The 20,133-nt window shown below is 41.7% G+C and overlaps 1 protein-coding gene across 1 annotated transcript; it reads left to right on the top strand.

Moving 5' to 3' along the window:
- Positions 1-400: 400 nt before the first annotated feature.
- si:ch211-161h7.4 (protein piccolo) lies at positions 401-7,692 on the top strand. Its single transcript, XM_037456429.2, has 17 exons — positions 401-968; positions 1,430-1,473; positions 1,796-1,860; positions 1,951-2,096; positions 2,371-2,428; positions 2,517-2,724; positions 2,849-2,941; positions 3,057-3,134; positions 3,369-3,503; positions 3,573-4,282; positions 4,626-5,078; positions 5,223-5,787; positions 5,887-5,960; positions 6,087-6,227; positions 6,376-6,536; positions 6,653-6,743; positions 6,891-7,692. Exons 1-17 carry the CDS (start codon positions 945-947, stop codon positions 6,971-6,973), a joined length of 3,129 nt encoding a protein of 1,042 aa, XP_037312326.2. The 5' UTR covers positions 401-944; the 3' UTR covers positions 6,974-7,692.
- Positions 7,693-20,133: the final 12,441 nt, after the last annotated feature.

Here is a 20,133-nt window from a genome sequence, read left to right as displayed (position 1 = left end):
CAGGGGATAATATAATATATAGTAATTCCAGTTTTCTCATTTAGACATATTTAATGTGAATTATCATATTGACTATTCCAATAATTTGAGAATGTGGGTACAATTATTATAATGTGGAAGATAAAAAGAAAATCCAGATTCAAGTTCACATATATTTCTACTCACAGCTTAAAATCACAGACATTATAAATTATCATTTGAATGTATTATTCCCTTATTATCTTTCAGGTTAAATCATGTTTTAGCTACAGTTGCAGAACCATTCCTTTTGTCAAATCATTCAAGGGACCAGCGCAGGACATGACTTACCGGAAGGGGGCAGCAACGGGATTCATCACCTGCGGGTTTAGTCTGCAGTAAAATAAAATGTAGAAGAAGGAACTTCCTGTAAAGCAAATATTTAGATACCCTGAATGTGATATTTAAGGCAACAGGTTCATCTCCACTAGCACCAAACTCTAGTCTAGTCACTGCCAGACAGTAAAGTTAATCGTATTTATCATACCCAACATCATTTCGTAGATGCCAAGCCCAAAATGCAGGCTAGCAGTTTCCTAAATGGTAAAGTTCTGCCTGTGAGGTCGTACGCAGGGCAAAATTACAAACCCCTTTCAGAATGCGCGGTTGATTAGAATATAACTGTAGTCAACAACGCCATTGTTTTGCTAACGTTAACGTATAGGTTAACCTTACTAAATGGGAGACATGGCGAGCTCGCCATCGTTTGCAGGATGATATAATGTCGGTCTTATCTTAGTGTTTACAGACAAATGCTTCCTGGACGCTAAACGAGCTGGAGCAGTTAGTGAAAACACAATGATAGCTAACGTTAGCTAAGTTAACCGTTAGCCTAGCATCCATTGCTGCTGCAAACAGTCGTATAACGTTAACTGCCTTTGAAAGATAAACTTAGTTAACGTTAGCGTTAGTTAACTTAATGTTAAATGGAGACGGAGTATTCTAACCTGGTAAGTTACGGTCTTTTTGTGCTTTTATTTTCGGTTCCGGTATCGCGCAGTGAAAGCAGAATACGTTGATTTATTAACAACTCTGGAAGGAAGAGGCTGAAACGTTTCACTCCGATGAGGACAGTTTGTAAAGAAATAATAGACAACGTTAGTTAAACTCAATGCAACAGCCTTACATTATAACGTTAGTTAATGTTCAGATTTTATGTACACGGATTTCAACTTCAGTCATTTTGAATTGGGTTGTATGCGAGTATGTTTCTAATATTTAGTCCAGGCAGTGGCCCCTCAATTTAAAGTCAGTTATAAGAGCAATGCCCTGTAATGTGTTAACTTCAACTTTATACCTAATAAACTAAATTTGGCATTAAGGTATCAAATTATCTGGTAATATGATATTTTCCCCCCATATGTAGAAAAATGAAAATAATAAGTTACTAATAGTTTTTTTTTATGCACAGAGGAGACCAAAGAGGAAACTCTGCTATCTCACAAACAAGACAAGGTACTTTTTGAAAAATATTTACGTGCCGTCAATCCACTTTAAAAATAAAGTCTTAAAAATGACAGCTGAAACTTGGTATTTGTTGCATTTTATGATATGGACTTTTTTATACATTAGTAATGCATTGGATATTATCGTTTTCTCTATACATTTCTATTGTTGAATGTTTTATTTTCCTGGGTAGAATTGCACTAATGATCATCATTTATTACAAATAATCTATGTTTTGTTTTTTTAGAGCGTAAATGATTTTGTGTTTTTCAATTGAATGCCAGTTGTATGGGAATTTTGAAATGTTTAACTGACCTTTTTGTGTTTTAAGTCCACCCAAAAAATGGACAGACCCGCTGACATTGGAGGACGTTGATAAGATTTTTGATGACTTGGGTAAGTTGAGTGTGTAATTTTTTTGCGTTAATATTTTAGAGGTGTTTTGAATTTTCAATATGTTAACCTACATTCGTATATTGATTTCAGATTCACCCTCACATGTTAAAGATGACCTTTTACCTTCGTCTAGTCTGCTTCCGACCTTTGATACTGAGCCAAACCAGTGTGGCAGACAGGTTTCACCGCTCCCACAGGATGGACATCTAACAGAACAACTTCAGAGATGCCAAATGGTAATCAACAGTCAATAGTGTACGATGACTGGTGTTATGTGACACAGGACCGAGCTGATGAGCCAGTAGCTATACCATTTTCTATTTCCGCAAGGCTGCAGGTTCATTGGTAAAACAGAGCTTCTCCACTTTTTGATTTCTGAATATGTGCCTGGTCATAGACCCAGGAGCTCCTGTATATCTGTTCATGGGCCTAGTGTACTTTTCTTGAATTGGACAAGATTTGATGTCATTCGGTGTGTTAAAACTTTAAATATGTTTTGTGATTCTTTAGGGCCTTAAAGGTGATTCATTCCATCCTGCATCGGCACCCGGTCCTAAACCAGTAATTGGTAAAATACTAAAACCCATATTGTCCAGACACTTTGTTCTATGTTCTTCTTGTTGAAATATTAAAGTATGCCACTTTTTCTGTTTAAGATTTGGACGTCCCATTTAAAGCACACATGCCAGTGAAGACATCCAGCCCTATTGAAGAGAAGATGGTTGTTGTTGAAGAGTTGGACAATGAAAAACATCACGTTGTATCCCCAATTCTCTTTGCCTGTGGAGATGAAGGAGAAGAGGAGGCAAAGACGGAGCCCCTTCTCCTCCAAGAACCCCAGTGCAATGGGCACGGCACAGAGGAGTGAGCATTTATTAATGCACTTTCTGGAATATGTTTTTTTCTGGTGTTACTCTCACCCGGATCCAGTGTATTTTCGGTTGTTACTTTACAGAACATTTCTTTAACATATTGTAATTTCCTCTAGATATCTTGACTATGTGTTGGAGTCTCCTCCAAGCAAGGTTGTTTTCAACAAGCCCAAGATACCCTGTCATCAAAACAAGGCGGCGGGTTTGGGGTAGGGGCCTTTTTTAATTTTTAATATGTAATGATCAGTTGCTTTTAGCTCCCAATGCTCCATCAGTATTGGATGCTCTTCAACATACAATGTCTGTCTGTCTCTGTCTATGCAGCACAGAAACTCTCACAGTCAAAGAAAAAATCCTCAAGAAACCCCCAGCATCTGATTTGGAGGGCCAACGAAAAAGGAGGTAAAAGAAATTACTTTTGGATGTGTAGTTATTTATTTTTTTGTTTTCACTTTATTTTGAATGACCATACAATAGTATAATTAATTTAAAGGGTATATGAATGTCAGCATTTATTAATTGTTAGCAAAATGATTGATATTAAAGCTTGAAGAGACGTCATGTAGTACAGCAAATTGTGTGCAACTTATTTTCTTTAACAAAAGAACATAATTTAGTCCTTTTTGTTTTTTCCAGGCAAGAAAGCACAGACCCACGTGTGTCAGCAGTAAGACAAGAACCTGAACTGGCAGCTCCCAAGAAACCATCTGAAATTGACATGACTACTTTTCTCAAGAAGCTTAGAGATGCTGTGCAGCCCAAACCCGCATGGTGAGTTGAGAAACAATGTCTATTGTGCGTCAACATAAAACCTTTTTTTAAATCATAACTTTGTTGTAGTTCCAGGATGACACCAGTGAAAGTACCTACTCTGTCTGCTGAGCTAGAGGAGGACTTCCTCATTCTTGAGGATGAAAAACCTCTTTGGTTTTCTATCCCAACTAAAACTGCCACAAGAAAAAAACAGCGACAGGGCAGAACCTCCAGCTCTGACAAAGACAGTTCAACAGACAAGAGCAAGAAGGAAAGCTCGTTAGAGACGGCACAAAAACGGCAGGAATCTGAACAGACTAAGGACACTCTGGGAAGCCAGTCTGTCCATCAGAAAACCAAGAAGTCAAAAGGGGGAGGGACAAAGAATAAGATAGCTGAGCCTGGAAGTGATAAAGACGGACTGTCTGGTCTTGAAGAACTCCCTGCAGATGACTTAATGTTTGAAGAGCAGCCAAAAGAAAAGCAAGGTATTAAAAATGCCTCTTCTAAAGGAGAAGAAGAAGAGCAACCGAAAGACGGAGCCGGGGGCGAAACAAATAAAGAAATAGCCCCTCTGAAGACTGAGAAGAAGGCTCAGAAGTCTTCTGACATGAAGAGGCCAAAGTCTTCAAAATGCAAGAGTGAAAATGCAAAGACAAGCCGGGCTAAATCCTTAAAGGGGGGCAGGAGAGTGACGCACGGATCTGACGCCGTGAAAGAGACGATGACGGCCCAGAAGGAACAAAGCTGGAGCAGTGAGGAGCACGCAGAGGCTGAAGACCTGAGCTCTCCTCCAGGTGAGAACCCACTGGTGTGAAAACGACGCTCTTTATTTTGACATTTGAGTCAGTTCCTTTGACGTAGGTCAAAATGGAGCACTCTTCAGAGCTTAAGTCTCCACTTTCAATTGCTATTTCCAATTTAAAAAATTGAAATTGTCTTACCAAATGGATCTCGGATTAATTACTAGTTTTTTATGGGTTAAATAGTTTGGGTTACACACTAACAACAATATACACATGAATAATAGACATTATAAACACACTTACAATGTGTAATGTTGGAAAATATGATTGAAAAATGTATGCAATACTATGTGTTTCATTTGTTGTCTTTGATTCTTTTTTCTTTCTCCCACAGACGAAGAAGGTAATTCTGAAGCTCAAACAGAAAAGGATGTTGCAGATGAAAAGGACAAAATTAACAAACTCCCTGTTGCGTCCAAAGAGACCTCGTCTGAAGCAGAAGATGTGATTAATTGGAAAAGGAAAAGGAGGCCGGTCGGACAGTGGTGGGCGACCCAACCGATCACAGAGGAAGCAAAGCTTACGGACAGCCAGCCCACTGTCAAGAAGTCCAAGCAGCACAACCAGGAGCCTGTAAAGACAAAGAAGGACAGAGTTCTACAGAAAAAAAAACAGATACAGCCATCCCGTCCGAACCCAAATAAATCTAAAGGGAGGAAAACTAAACAGAGCAAAATTAAAAATACAAGAGAAGACAGTCGACCAGATAAAGAACCGCAGCATCAGGACCAGGATGCTCTGTCTAGCCCTTTGGACCTCTCCCACAGAGACCACAGCTCTAACTTGGGTAAGGTCAACGCTTAAGGAAGTACTCAGATACTACTGTAAAAATATTCCACTTTTAGTAAAAAGTTTTAATATTCAACTTAAGTAAAAGTACATGCGTGTTATCTAATACACTCTTGACTTACCATGATGCAATGTTTCACAGGGAATCAGGTATTTCAAAAGGTATACCATAACTCCTTGACTGAGAAAGTGTGCACCACAGCGGCGTCTGTCTCTCCCAGAGGGCGCCGGGAGGAACTCAGGGCCGCGGAGTCCGAGAGGAGGAGGAGGAAGCCTCCCGGGAGCTGGTGGCAGGTTGGCGACATGTGTGAGGAAGCTGAGGGCGTCTCCCCCCGGCAGCAGCGGGCCGGACCTGCTAAGGACAGAAAAAAAGTTTCCAAACCCCGACCCGGGACTCCCAAAAACGGCAAAGCGGCGGCCTCGCCGAAACCACGAGGAGGTGCCGCCGCGCCTCTTCTGGCAACCCCAAAGACTGCTGGCCCCCTGGCCACGGTTAAAGGCTTCGATGCCGCGGCCCCCGGGAGCGGGGCGGGTCGGAGGAGGAGCGGGCGCGGAGCCGCTGCTCCTCCTGCCCAGGACGCCGCCGTCTGCACGGTGTTCAGCGATGGAGACTTGCTCGGTTTGGATGCCGTGGAACCCCAAGACTCACACGACCGATCGGCCAACAACGAGGCGCCGCAGGACAGCAACTTTCAGTCCGAGAACCAGTGAGGAGAAGTTCATGCTGTTCCTCCTGACGACTCCCTCTTATTGGATGCAACTTGTGGTTTTTATTGTATTCTTTTAAGTATTTTCTTTTTCCGCAGGTTGAAGTTCCTCAGAAGCGGGCCGTCCTCCATGATCGGGCTGAGGGAGTATGAGGAGGACGAAGACAACTTGAGTATGTTTTTGACACACTGACTTCATATTTCCATCTGATTTTGTAGCTCTGGCGTCAATTGACTTCTCTACCCTTCAATTTGACTGTTTTACTTTGATTAACTTTTCTCTTTTCCTTTTGCTCCAGTTTTTATGGCGGACAGGTCGCCCGCTGCTCTCTCTTTGTCAGACCTGTGTGCTCCTCCTCTCAAACCGTTGATCCTACAGCCGAAGGATAAAGCCAACCTGACAGAGTGGTTTAGAAGTCTCTGGTCTGTTCCCGCCGACAGTAAGAAAATGTTTTATTAAAAAAAAAAAAAAACAGCTGTTGTTTTTTTGGTGAATTAAATTAAACATTGTAGTGTAATCAAATTATGAGGTTATAAGACACAAGACCCTTTTTTGACTATTTTGTGTCCGGTTCACTATCGTTGCAGAAGGTGGAGAGGTCTCTCCAGACCAGTTTGAGTGGTACTTCTATCAAGGCCGAGCCATTGGCTTCGTGTTGGACCTGAACTGTGGTTCCTTCTGTAATGGAAAGATCCTGCTGGGCTCCTACATGAAGAAGCCTCTGTGGGTGGATCACAGCGCCACAACAGTCAGTAGACTTCTCCCATATTGTTCATCTCATTGTGTTCTCTGCTGTCCTTTTGTACAATACTTATTTTGTTGTTGTTATTTCTGTAATAATCTTTCATTCTTGTTTTTTGAAAGGTTTTTAACTTATTAACAAGCTCTGTGAGTGTAACTATCGACGGCAAGGAATCCTGCTTTCATCCCGGGCAATCCCTCATGGTGCCATGTGGTAAGAGTGTTCTATCAATACTACGGTGCAATTATTATGTTTTTGTCTTTTGGTGAATTGCTTCTTTGTCGTGTCCATCTTTTAAGACCGTTTAGCAGTCATTTGATGTTAGATTTGAGTTTTCTGATGGATCTGTTGCTCACACAGGACATGCCTACAGCATCCAAAACGTCACGGCACAGCCTGCAGTGCTGTACTTCACCCGGATACTAGCAGAAAGTTCGGATTGAAGTTGTCACCCTGAAAGAGAAACACCCTGAGTATGTAAAACAGAAAAGAGGACTTGGGCGGGTGCCATTATTTAAAATGACATTCTGTATTGAAGTTGTAAATATAAGATTGTTTTTTTTTATCAACTTATTTCATTTAATTCATTCACCTGATTCTGTTAAAACAAAAATGATTGTAAATAAGGTGCTTGTTGCTGTTTTCATTGATTGCTTCCAGCCTCCAAGGGGCAGTGTACAGCTGTATCACATCATCATGAAATCAAAAAACCACATTTGTATATTTCATGGTGCTGTATATTTGTTTTTGCCACCAGATAAACAGTAAAGGACAATTTGTTGTGATTCTAAAATACATTACAGTACTACAGTGTTAAAAACCCTACATGCTGTTATTTATTTTTTATATTTCCCATTCGTTCATTTGTAATTGATTTAGTTGTGCGTGCGGCTGCAGTACATTTAACTTAACTACTTTATATCCTGTCGGGTAATTAAATCACCATAGAATCAAAGTTTACAAGAAGATCATTTGTATTTGCTTTGTTCCCAAAGCAAAGAAAAACAAGCCCCTGCTGTCAAAAACAGTGGAGTAAAATCCTTCTCTCTTTAGACAAATAGTAAGTACTGCTGTTGTACTGCTAGTAGTACGAAGTACTGCTGTTGTAGTAGTACATGGTTGAACATATGCATTGCTTGAGGCAATCAGCCCATTAATCTTAGCTGCTACAAGCTTGAAAAAGTCCGGATCTTTAATAAGTCACACTTTATATTATTCAGGAGACATTTATAGTTTCTGAATCAAGACGAGCAGAAGCCAAAATATGTTTTTCACCCAGATCTTTTAAAGGTTTTGGTGTCTGCGTGACCCAAATATGTTCTCATACCTGCGGGTAATGCTTTATTCACGTGGGATCGCACTGTGCCGCCGACCGGATTCCAAGTGTTCGCAGCGTGTTGCCTCATACGTTCTCTTATCGTCCTTATTATGTAGTTAGCACATTATGATCTATTTTTAACGGGTTTGGCAGGAATATTTAAGAAGCGAGGCCGGGGCTCAGAAACGCTTACGTTCCCAAACTGACACAACACATAACTTGTGGTAATGACATTCCACCCACTGTGATGTCATGAAACATTTACTGACCTACTTCATAAAGGCAGAATTATGATATTTATGTGAATCTGTTATCCACCTCTTATGCCACTGAATAGTTGATGATACACTGATAGCAAAATGCCTCCTTGGGATGTTTGAATAATCCCTGACCCGTTACGCAATAACTGCGCTGTGTGACTTCTAAAAGACGTTCCTTCTGTCCAAACATTTCTGCAGCCTGTGAAATGTCCAAAAAACCAATCAACATTCCGCATTTAAAAACAAACCGAAGGAAAAGCGTCTCCTCCCCACGGTGGAGCTCCGGCATCCTGCCAGTTTGATAACGTATTACTTTTGAATGTCTAGTTTTAGCCGCGCCCCGCGGTGCCCCGGCTGTGCCCCGGCTGGCTGACTCGCCTGTGGGGAGGATCCCCTCCAGAGGATACACCGGGGCGGCGTCCCTGCTCTATATTTAGAAATCCAGTCTGTGACTAAATAGGCGGCCTGAAACCCTGCAGTGAAATCTCTTTTTGAAAGGAAAAGCATGGGAACTGGTTGTGAGAGATTTGGTCTTCAGGCCATCTGGGGGAGTCATCTGTGTCCTTCTTACTGTAGCGGGAGGTTAAAGGTCAAACAGCATGCTGATCAGGGAAGCCCTCCGTTCAAACGGGCCGAAAAGGAAACGAAGACAATGAAGCAATAATTACACAAAATAAATCACCATCTCCGCCACAGGGTTTTTTGAGCTAAATGCTATTAGTATACTGAAATGATGGCTGTGACACGGTGTTCCCTGTTTAATGGTACAGATAATCAGAAAAATATCAGCCTATTCTAGTTTGATTCTTTATTGCTAATGCTAATTCCAATGACTGCAATTCTGACGGCGTCCGGAATGCTAATTTTATTACTTGCATGTTAATTTACGTGCAAATGTGAATGGATTTAACCATGTGAAGGGAGTCATTCAGACATGAAGAAAGTAACTAATGAATATGTTTAGCATGTTGGGTGATTGCCATTTCAACTGTTCATGCTGATTGACACCATCTAAAAGCGATGGAGGCACATCACTCAAACGTCAACCTCAGCTTGGAGCTACAGGTGAAGTCCTGAGGGTTCGTCCTCTGGGGAACACGAACATCTCTAACAACATTTCAAAGTAGCAGTCTGGATAGTTCAGTCAGGACTGACTGACTAGAGCAAACAATGTAAATGATTGTGTTTATTTGTTTGTTACCTTAACGGGAGGTTAAATGAGTCCCACCTGTGAATAATGCATCCAAGAGAATTTGCATCACAGAACTTAATCTCATCCCTCACCAGCAAACTGCACTCGTTACTTTCATCGCTTTCCCTCAATGCGTTCACATTTAAGTCAATTTCTCACATCAGTGAGTCATTTAACCGCCAGCGCTGCCACAGCTTTGTTATAGATGTCAACTCGAGACATTACAGTTTTCATTTTAATGCCCGGAGATCTTTAAATACGAATGCGCAGCAGTCATTAGATGGAACTGGATGGTGTGTATTGTTTGATTAATTAAATAAAATAATTCAAGGCGGCAAAAGCGAATATAAAAACTCCTTTACTCAGAAAATATTTGCATTTGTGGATAAAGGAATCTGACTCACTGCATTGTGGGCATGAAGAAGCAGGAAGAGCAGCAGAACTCACGGTCAGAGTTTTTTAATGACTTCACAGCATTTACCTCGCCGAGCTGTGCGTGCCATGAATTTATTCATTCCCACAAAAGCTCTGCAAGTTTCCCGTGCTTAGTCTGAGTTGCAGTTCAATGAACAAACTTCAAGTTTTAAATATGATTTCCTCCCTTTGTTGGCGGTGAACATTTTCTTTGATGGAGTGAAAGAAAGACCCTTTAACGTTAGACTGTTACTCCATGAATCATCCGCCAACAATCTGGCAATTATTTAACGTTGAGATAAATAACAGGAAATCATTTCTTAGAGTTTATTCAATGTTCTTAAATAAACTTGAGGTTGTGGTTTGCCTCCACAAGTGAGGACGAAGCAAGGTGGCGACTCAAGGACCTCAAGGCCCACAGGTTGGGTAACTTTGACTTTTCATTTACAATTTATTTTTTCTTCCTTCTTGTGTTAACATGCAGTAGCTCTAAAAAATGTTCCCTTTAAAAAAGAAAAACAAAAGAGTGATTCACTTGATACACTATGCAATTTTGAAAGAAATGCAACATTACAAAGGCTGAACTGGCAAACCAATATTAGCTTTAAAGATGTATTATTATATGTGTGTATATATGACCAAAGTTAAGCATTAACACATTACTCTCTCTATGGAAAAGTCATCATGATGCAATCATCCCTCACTCACTTGAACCCATATTGACGCTTGCCCTCAATAACCCGACCCGGCTTACCCCTCAGCCCCAAATCTCCTCCCAACCCCCCCTCCCCCTCACCCCGACACATGAACCAAGTCTGAATAGTCGGATGCACCTCGGATCACACGGAGGACTTTCAAAGGAAAAGCACAAAGGGTGGATTCATGTTGGACCTGCGTTGCTCACGAGTGAGGAGGCTAATTGATCACACGAGGGCCTGTGGAGCGAATGTTCAGGGTTACGGCCTCCACGAAGCTCCTGGGAGTTAAAACAGCCTTTGAATCTGAGAGTGCAATTATCTTTTGACAGCTACTTCAACGGAGCACGGACCTTTGCCAACTTAATACGTTTGTTAAGAATCATCGCTTGAAAAGGGAAATCAATGACGGACCAGAAGGCTTCCGGGGCTCTGAGATGCAAACCACGAGAGGCCCGAGGAGGAGGAGACATAAATACTCATTTTTAGACCTTTGTGGTGCATCATATTGGAATAAAAAAATTATAATCGCAGAACAAAAATAAAAATCTATAAAAAGAAGATAAACAAGCTAATGGGCAAGATTTTTAGAAATTGTGTTGTATTATTTTGTTATTTGGCCTCTGCTCGGACTTTTTATTGATAGTGTTAAAGCGACTGGGTTTATTTTGTTGACAGTTTGTTCAAACTAATAATTCCTGTTTTAGGTGTCGATGTAGGCAGATTCCTTTCCCCCCCGCTGCATGAACATAATGATGAAGTTTGAAATGGATAGCTTACTGGATGGTGGGAAGTAATGGAAAAGATTTTGGCAGTCGTCTACTACTCAGTAATATAAATGCATGTTATCATTTTTATGGAAGCTGGTTTTGATTTCCAGTAGCTTCCCATCAGCAGAGTCTGTAGCTCACATTGCAATCAGATTGTGTTGTTTTGCTGGTGGCACCTCTGCGGCTGACAACAGAACAAATTTGACTTCTCTCTCTTTCTTTTTGAGGGTTCCACGAGGAAAAAGTATCAAATGAATTGATGTCTTTTTTTGACTAGAGCCGTTTCCCACCTTATAAGGCGATAACAGTAATCCACACACCACGGTGAAATCCCCATCCATCTCTAACTATCTACCGAGTCGTCTATGTTTTTTCTTTTCTCTAAAACGTACCTTCAGTTTGTTTTCAAGTTCCTTCTTTTCATTTCTATTGATTTTGAGAACTGACAAAGTCGTTCCACCGTGATTTAGTGAATGATGATGTCAGCAGGGTGCATGATCCACTGTGTGAGGCAGAGTCTCCTGCATCCTTCTATCCATCTTCGGTGCGACGGGCCTGAAAAATGTCATCAGTGAGTCCACAGAGGGGCTGTGGAGAGTCACAAAAGTAGAGCCCCGGCAGGATGAGGTACGGCCCCAGACACGTTGAGCTGTAAATCCGGATCAATCGGTCCGGCTGCAGAGCTCCACATGTTCACAACGTCAAGGTCACTCGGTCGACTCCCTCTTAACGACTGTGTTTTTCTTACTGTCACCGTATCCCATGAAAAGACCCCAAAATGAATTTCAGTTTACACTCAATGCACGTAATACCTTCTCTATTTGCCACAACTATAACTAATATTCCCCTATTTTAACCATTTAGTTGTTCTGTATTGTAAAGGCAGATGTTCTCTGTGGGGAACACCTGGCCTTCACGATCTGGTTTATTTCGGGCCACAATCAAAGTCGGGCAGCTGGCGTCCTGCGGAGGGAAGGTGTGTCGGGAGGCCGTTAAAAGAGGACTGCCCCCCCCCCCCCCCCCCCCAGCCAGCAGCGCCTCTGACGGAGGGAATTAATACACTGCGGATGCTGCTGAGTCAGCAGCCCGGGATGATGTTGTTAAAGAGCAATACAACCATTCCCTCTCGTATTGTAATTCTTTACGGAGGAGAAAAACACTTTTGTATTTGCACATTCTGTTCTCTATCACCAACAAGTTATTTAGTGATTTAGTATTTACATTTTCTCCCATTTTTCTCTCAGCCAGGCTTCTTTGCAGAGACCTTCTTCATTGACAACATGTTGCATGGGCTGACATTAATGTTTCTGGCTTTGATGTTGAGTGACTGAAGGCAGAACTTGACTTTAACTGTTGATATTCTTAAAAAGCTTCAGTTGCATTGGAAAGAATGTCGATGCTTGTTTTATCGTGGGATTAAGACATATAAGCACTAAGCCACAAGGAAAGCAACACATGCTTGGTAACAGTGTGCCTACAGTTATGTGTAGAGCCATGTGGAATTTCTCCTTTGAATTTATATGTATTTCACCCACTTGTGATTCTGCACGGGATCGTTTGGGAGGTTCCTTCCTTGGGTGTTACTTGTAGCCTGCAGGCGCAGCCCTGCAGTCCTTATGGTAGGAAAGTGGTTCTGTTACCGAACCGGGTTCTGAACTCCATTGCTGTTGTTTTAAACCACCATCCATGTGAGTAGCTGAGGTGAAGCAAGTTGAATAGTTTTCTTTTTTTTTAATACTGTGAATTTTCATCGTACGCCATCCTCACTTTGACCTTGTAAAGACAAGGATCAATGATGAGGGCCAACATATGCAGCGGTCCAGAGGCACGGAGCTGTAAACTCAGTAAGTGCACATCTTCTTGTCTGGCCAAAATTGAAGTGACAGCCCGCTCAAGCATTCTTCCAGTTCCTCGGGTTAGGCTCGGGGACTCGCAGGGAGGGGGGGGTTGGGGGGGGGGGGGGGGTAGTGTAACTGATGGTGATGATGGGTGAAGAGTGGTTGCCGTGTGCTAATTCAGCATCCTGGTCCATGACCGTCTGCTCGACGATAAATGTCGTTAATGCAAGTATCTCCATGTCCTCTGGGGAACTGGGTCCTGCTGGAAACTTGTTGAATAAGCAGAAGGTTGATGAAAGATTTCACAGATTTCCTCGCTGCTCAAACGAAGGCGTAAAAGGCTGCGGAAGTTGATATTCTGTTCCGCTCTGTGTGCTTAACAGCAAACACTAAATAAAGGATGCAGGAGATATGAAAACATGCATATGTATGTTTAAAAAAACACATTAGGCTACATGGTGGATTTATACACAAGGCATCAGCTTTTGTTTTATTTTCTGTGTATGGGTTTGGCTTTAGGTCGGTCATGGTAAAGCAATGTCTTTCATGGCTTTGATTAATAAATGATGATTCTGCATTTATGCCTTTTGATAGAAATAGACACCCTGAAAGACAGAATGTCTGTTAGATTGAAAGAAAGTAGAAAATGTGCCTCATAGACATTTTAATCATTTTTATACTCATTTTAAAAAGTTCAATTCAATACAATGATTAGAGGGGGAGGAAAGGACCAGAAAGGAGCAGTGTTTGTCCGAACCAGGCCCAGGAGGATGTTTAAATAACGCAGTCTGTTCAGTCCATTCTCAGGCACCATAACAATATTGATCGATGATGCAATCAGTCTAATTCAATTGTGTGAAGATGAAAGAACAGCACGTGTGGGGATGCACAGTACCCAACAATGCTTCTGCTTTAATGAAGATACTTGTGTCAGAAAGCCACCGAAGCCACTTTATTATACTGCCATTTAAAAATGACTTGTCTTGATCTTAGTTTGCTTCACAAACCTACTCTCGACTGCCGAGTTAAGCACAAACACGTCAAAATCACCAGGTGCAAATTGTCAATGAACCTATTTTCTCTGCTAGAGTTTGACACATAAGGTGAGTAGTGCTGCTTTCAGAGAGTTTATTCACTGGATCCGATGAACCCTTTGATCCAGTCCCTCTAATTAGGCTTGTTGTCAAGGTCTCAGGCAACCAGCTCGCAGAATCGGATTCAATGCACCACGCTGACAGTAATAGGATGAAACCGCGCCATTATGAACATGTAATCGTCTTTTAAACTGTGTTTCGGATCTTTTTAAAAAAATATTTCTTATGCAAAAGGGCCAAATCATCACTGATTCTAGCTTCTCAAAATGTGAAGATTTGCTGCATTTCTGTGATGTATAACAGCTAACTGTGAGAAATAACAAGACACATCAGCTTGGCCTTTACTCAATGAAAAGGGCATTTTGTAGACAATTATGTTAGTATCCACGCCAATAAAGTGACTACAGTATATGTCAGTTTCTGACAGGTCACATGTGAATTACATTTAACCTTCCTGTCAGTAAACCAACTTCTACATTATAATGTAAATGAATCACGTACTGATTATTCAAAAGAAACAGTCGATTGTACTCTACTATATGAGACATTTCCATGCTACATAAATAGCTCATAGTCATGATCCACACAAATAACACCCCGGACATGTTACAGGACCAGTTGTATTTTATTCTGCATAACGATTGATAGTAAATGGATCCTTGTTTTAGGGGGGGAATCAATGAGCGACTGGCTGCGAACATGGCATCGATCCTCAGGATCAAAAGACCAGGAAGGTTCATTTTCAGTTCAGCTCAGAGTATAAACGCGCCTCGTGGGACCCACTGAGCCTTGAGCTCCCACCAGCTGTCTGCGGCCGCGGCTCAACACGCAGCCTGCAGCCCAAATTGGGACCGTTTGTTTGATTTGTCTGTTTTTGTTCGTCTCTCTGTAACGACCCGAGCAGTGATGTCATTATTTCCTACAATCACGTGCTGAAGGCTGAAAAAACCCCAAACGTGACTTTTGACTTTCTTGTACAAGAAAACCAATCAACAAAGCGTCCGCCGATCCTCCCCCCCGAGTCGCCGCGCCGTCCGTCAGCGACTGGACGCCACCACCCCGTGACCCATCGGCTCGTGTGGACGCTCTGCTTCTGGAGGCTGTGCATGACCCAGGAACAGACTGCAGACCGTTCTGTCCGTGTTCAACATGTCTTTGAGGGAAATGATATGGCCTCATTCAAATGCTGGAATCAGCGGGATTGTGTTAACAGTTGGATGTCGCAAACAATCACAGTGTGACAAAAGGCTATGAGTTAAAGTCAAAGACGAAAGGTGATTAACGCAGACAAACTGACTGATGGAGAGCGTCTCAAAGCGTCCCGGTGGCTCAATTTCAGGCGTCAGGCCAAGATCCTGAGTTATTGTTGGAGTCCAAACGACCTTTGTGTTTTATGAAGGCTTCCTTGGGTCATTTTTCCTCTTGTCTCAGATCTCTACTGCCCTGCAAAAGATGGTGACTGCCTGTTGTTTACAGAAGCGTTACTCGCCATGAGAGCCGACCACGCTGCAAACAGGTGTCATTTCCTATCAATGCCTGAGAAAACATTTGAATCTACTGCCTAACTTTGACTTGGTCAAATTCGGTTGTAAACTTTCTGAGTTTGCACATAAAATTGTACTGTCAGTATTTCAAAATTACGCAAGTTTCCGTATTTGTCGGGTGATTGGGGGAATGAAAAGCTGCTCACACAGATGTGATTTTACAAGTCCCTGATCTATAACCACTAAAACCACTTTAAATGTCATTGCTCTGATAAATGGAAGCTGTTGAACAATGACTTTCACCACAACGATGCTTATTCAGCAGCGCCGAGGATGAGAAATGGACCAATTGCATTTTGATGTCAAGGCACGTCTTCGGGTTCCCTTGCAGGGCGTCGTCTGTGCACATCTGGAATTGCAGCTGAATGATTGTTAATTTAATCAAAGAAAAGGGTGAGAGGGACCAACGCTCTCCACTTGCATTCGTTTTGCAATTTCTTAAACACACTTTCTGAAACTAGGACTCAGTCTGTCAAAAATCTACAAACAAAAACATCAACGCAAAATAAAAAATAGATTTATTGTTGTAATCAAAAGAAATATAGACTTATTTACGGACTGGTTGAAATGTGAACCATGAAAGACCTGTGTGTAGCACAACTGGTCGGATATGAAAACATAAACCATATCATTATGTTAAAGGAATCTAACGCATACATCCTTTGCTGTGAGGGTTTATGAGCATCAGAAATATTTTCTTTCACCAATTCTGAAGACCATAGCAATTACACAAGGCCGAATGTGAGGTGTTAAGACACACGTGAACCTACAAGAACTCAGGGTTACTGGAGCTGGAGGATCCAGAAGCACTGGCTGGTACGGTCACTTCGCTCCTACTATGTTTTCAAACCATTCAATCATCTCACAGATACTTTCATCTGATGAGGACACAGGCGGTTTAAAAGCTTATTGCACAGATCGAGCATGCTGCCTTTATATCGGGTCACTTGCTACGGACGTCAGCTCTTGCTCAGTGATTCAAACCTTAAAGCTCACACTTTCCTCCCTCTGGCATTAAGCAGTCTGATGAGTGCCAAGTTAATTCAGTAAAAGTAGCTGGAGTTAAAAAGAGGACTCTCTGTTTGTCTTTGAGATGTCGCAGTCATTGTCAGTGTGCTTTATCACTTGAGTCATCTTCATATTCAGATTATTTACCTTAGAAAAATAGTATACTAAACAATAATTATTATATAAATAATAGGTATTATTATATAAATAATAGGTATTGTCAGTGATATTAACTACAGTATGAAAGGAAAAATAATTATTCACAAGCTGCTGTTAACGCAAAATGTTGTTATCACAGTAATAATGCACACATTTTCCAATGATATTGCAGCAGCATTGTCATGATTTCCTTTGTCCATGATAATTGTTGATAATAACTTTGCTAATGGATAATTGTTTAACTTTGAAAAGATAAAATAACTCAATTTTTATCCTGGTAATGAAACAACTCCCCAAAATTGGAAACCAATAAAGTTTTTTAAAATCTTATTTTGGGTTAGGCAATATTATATGTGAGATAAATAAAGTGGAGTACAAGTTCTGTACTTTAGTGGATGTATTTAGATATTTCCACCACTGCCGTTCCAAGCAGACACACATAAATGAAAATGTCTTGATGGAATGCAAGAAGGTTCCAGCAGAGTGGCTGCACCACAGCTGGCAGGCTGCTCCTACACACCTCACCACTGAGAATGTGGTTTCCGTCCCTGCACCTCCATTAAGATGAAGCTCATCTCCAGTGCAAACAGCACACAAGCCCAAAAAATAAAATACCCTTTAGATACGAGGTGCCTTTAAGCAAAAAGAGCTTACCCTAAGCCTCCAGGCCATTCTAAATGCTGCATATTGAGGTTTGGCACTTTTGACATAAACGCGTCACTCCATTACTGACATGCAAAGACTTCCCACCGTGCCAACCGCCCCGAGCCCCATTCTCTTTGGTAAACTGCATAAAGGCTGAGATATGAGGGGAGAATCAGCGTAATGTGTTTCGGTAGCATACTTGCTACGTTGTGCATCACCAGGCCGGTCCTTTAGCTGTGAGCATCACATAGGGGGCAGCCTGCAGCAGTGGCTTTAATTGCAGGGGGCCAGGATGTGCTCTTCAGCTTGCAAGCTGATTGCATCAGTTCAGATAAAAGCACATCGATTCCACGATTCACTTAAGTATCTCTTTATTCTTTAGGCTCTTAAGCAACATGAATAAGCCTGAGGGCGGTGAGCTTTCACCTCGCCCTTCTTCTTTCTCGTTTAGATGTGATCGACAGCAATTGTTTTAAACAACATTTACAATTTATCACAAGACAAAAAAGCTGCTAAACTGCAGGACTTTCTGTTCGTTGACAGCTTGTAACTGGATTCCAATCGAGCCTCGAGTTGTGTTGCTCTGCTGTCTTTTGTGTCTCTTCTGTGTGGCTGCAGAGATTTTATTCAAAGCCCACATTCATTAAATCTCATTATCCATCAATGACAGAAGTCTCAAGGTTCAAGGTTCAGCTTTGAGGTTTGTATACAATACAGGGTTACAAAATGATATGCAGTCAAAAGTTTGGACACACTTTCTCATTCAACTGATGGAGAAAAATCCTATAACACAAAAAGTTATATGTGCATGTGATTTTCTTTTTATGAAAAATGTACAAAGACGCAGATGTGGAGACTTCCTCTTCCTCCATTCACCCCGAGCCGGCTGTGGTTGTGTATGTGTTTGAATCACAGGCTCACAAAGGCATTCACCAACATGACATCATGATAACCATTAGATCAGAAAGAGAGGGAATAAAAATGATGTAATTTACCACCTGTGGCTTTTGCATTTATTCAAACGTAGCCCTTCCGTGGGGGACTGGAGTGCAGTCAGTCACCTGACGTACCTTATGTGTCCTTTTGACGCATCGCAAATGCGTTAAAGTCGTTGTAAGTCTGCTTCGGTTGGACTGAACGTTAGACTTTCACAGCGGTTAAAACACAAACGTTGTTGTACACAGATGTAGCATTTGTTTAGTTCAGAAATACCAAGATTCAACAAATGTGTTGTTTGCGTCGACATAATATCGACATTTAATTCTGCCAAATGGCCTATAAATACCGCCAAACTAGCTGATTATTGAATTACGTCTTGCTCTTGTATTACTAATGTGAAAAAGATGTGACAGCTTATTCTACTGGTAAATAATATGACATTATATTAGCTAGGTCATTTGTTACTCTTCAGGTCAGTCTTCAGTGTGGACCAGTCCTGCAGCTTCAAATATTTTAAAAGAAAGGCAGCCTGATGAAGTCGGGCCATGAAGTTGTTGTTGAAAAAAAAGGTCACTGATCTCACCAAATAAGATGGAATGAAACATGTTTTTATTGTCTTGGATTGTGCAAAGCATATTTTCCATCAATACAAACGGGGCGCGCTCATGACGGGGAAAAGCCTCGCGGGGCGAACTGGGCCTGTCACAGAGCCCCGAGGGTGAAGCTGTGCTGTGAGGCCCGGTCAGCTGTGAGGAGGTCGGTGGGCGCTGGCGGCGTGAGCGTGGGACGAGTGCTGCAGAAGATGGACGACGGATGCCGCAGCCAGTCGAAGGCGGTGTGGCAGCGGGGCTGCTGCAGGGGACAAATGATTTGTGACAGATTTCAGAGGTGCTGCAAGGCTCCGTTGGTAATTTCTCCACCCTTCCTTTGCAGCGATAAGGCCAACTTCGTCGCCACCTTCCTCGACGTCTCTATGCACCTTGACGAAAGAAGGATTTGCACGACGTGTTATTACAGATTACACTTTTCTCATCTGTATGCGTTAGCATTTGAAGAGGATGTGCCAGTGCAATTCCGGTAATGGACTTTTTTATCATGCAAAGCAAGTATCTGTTCAGTGGATGCCTCTCTCTATGTATGTGTAAGTCCTTGTCTCACAAATCATGCAGCTTTATTGCCAAATTATGTTAAAGAGTTGCTGGACACTGAGAAGGCCCGCTGATAGCTCTCTGCCTCTGGCTGTCATTGTTTACCATATTTATAGAACGTCATATCTCCAAACCACCCCACTGAAGGACTCCTTGCTTAGTAAAATCAATCATAAGACTTATGGCTCTACGGGTGATAAATGAAGAGTATGCATTCCAGCCACCATTGCACTACTCACAATGGCACCGATGCTTATCAACCATGTGGAGACTTTGTTATTATTTAATGTGGCAGAAAACATGCATAGTGAGGTCGTTATTTTTTTATTCTATGTAAAATAACCTCACCGGCGCTACGGGCAACTTCAAAAAGTTACTAAGTGCGTTTCCATCCACTGGTTTTAAAAACGTTTTTTTTAAATAGCGTGAATGCTAAAATACCAAAAAAAAAACACACCCCTTCCTCCCCAAATGAGCCTAAAATATATGCATTTTATCATAATTATTTTAAATACTCAGAGGTCTTTCTTGAATAAATAAAGAATGAATATTATGTTATGAATGTTACTGTTTTATAAG

Source organism: Pungitius pungitius, chromosome 19, assembly GCF_949316345.1.
Source record: "Pungitius pungitius chromosome 19, fPunPun2.1, whole genome shotgun sequence".
NCBI lineage: Eukaryota > Metazoa > Chordata > Actinopteri > Perciformes > Gasterosteidae > Pungitius > Pungitius pungitius.
The sequence above is the reverse complement of the archived record's forward strand: the minus strand, read 5'-3'. Positions and strand labels throughout refer to the sequence as shown.

Coding starts and splice junctions, on each gene's coding strand:
- si:ch211-161h7.4 (XM_037456429.2), top strand. CDS start 945: ATGGAGACGGAGTATTCTAACCTG. Junction 969..1,429: donor AGACGGAGTATTCTAACCTG/GTAAGTTACGGT, acceptor TTTTATGCACAG/AGGAGACCAAAGAGGAAACT. Junction 6,228..6,375: donor CTGGTCTGTTCCCGCCGACA/GTAAGAAAATGT, acceptor CTATCGTTGCAG/AAGGTGGAGAGGTCTCTCCA.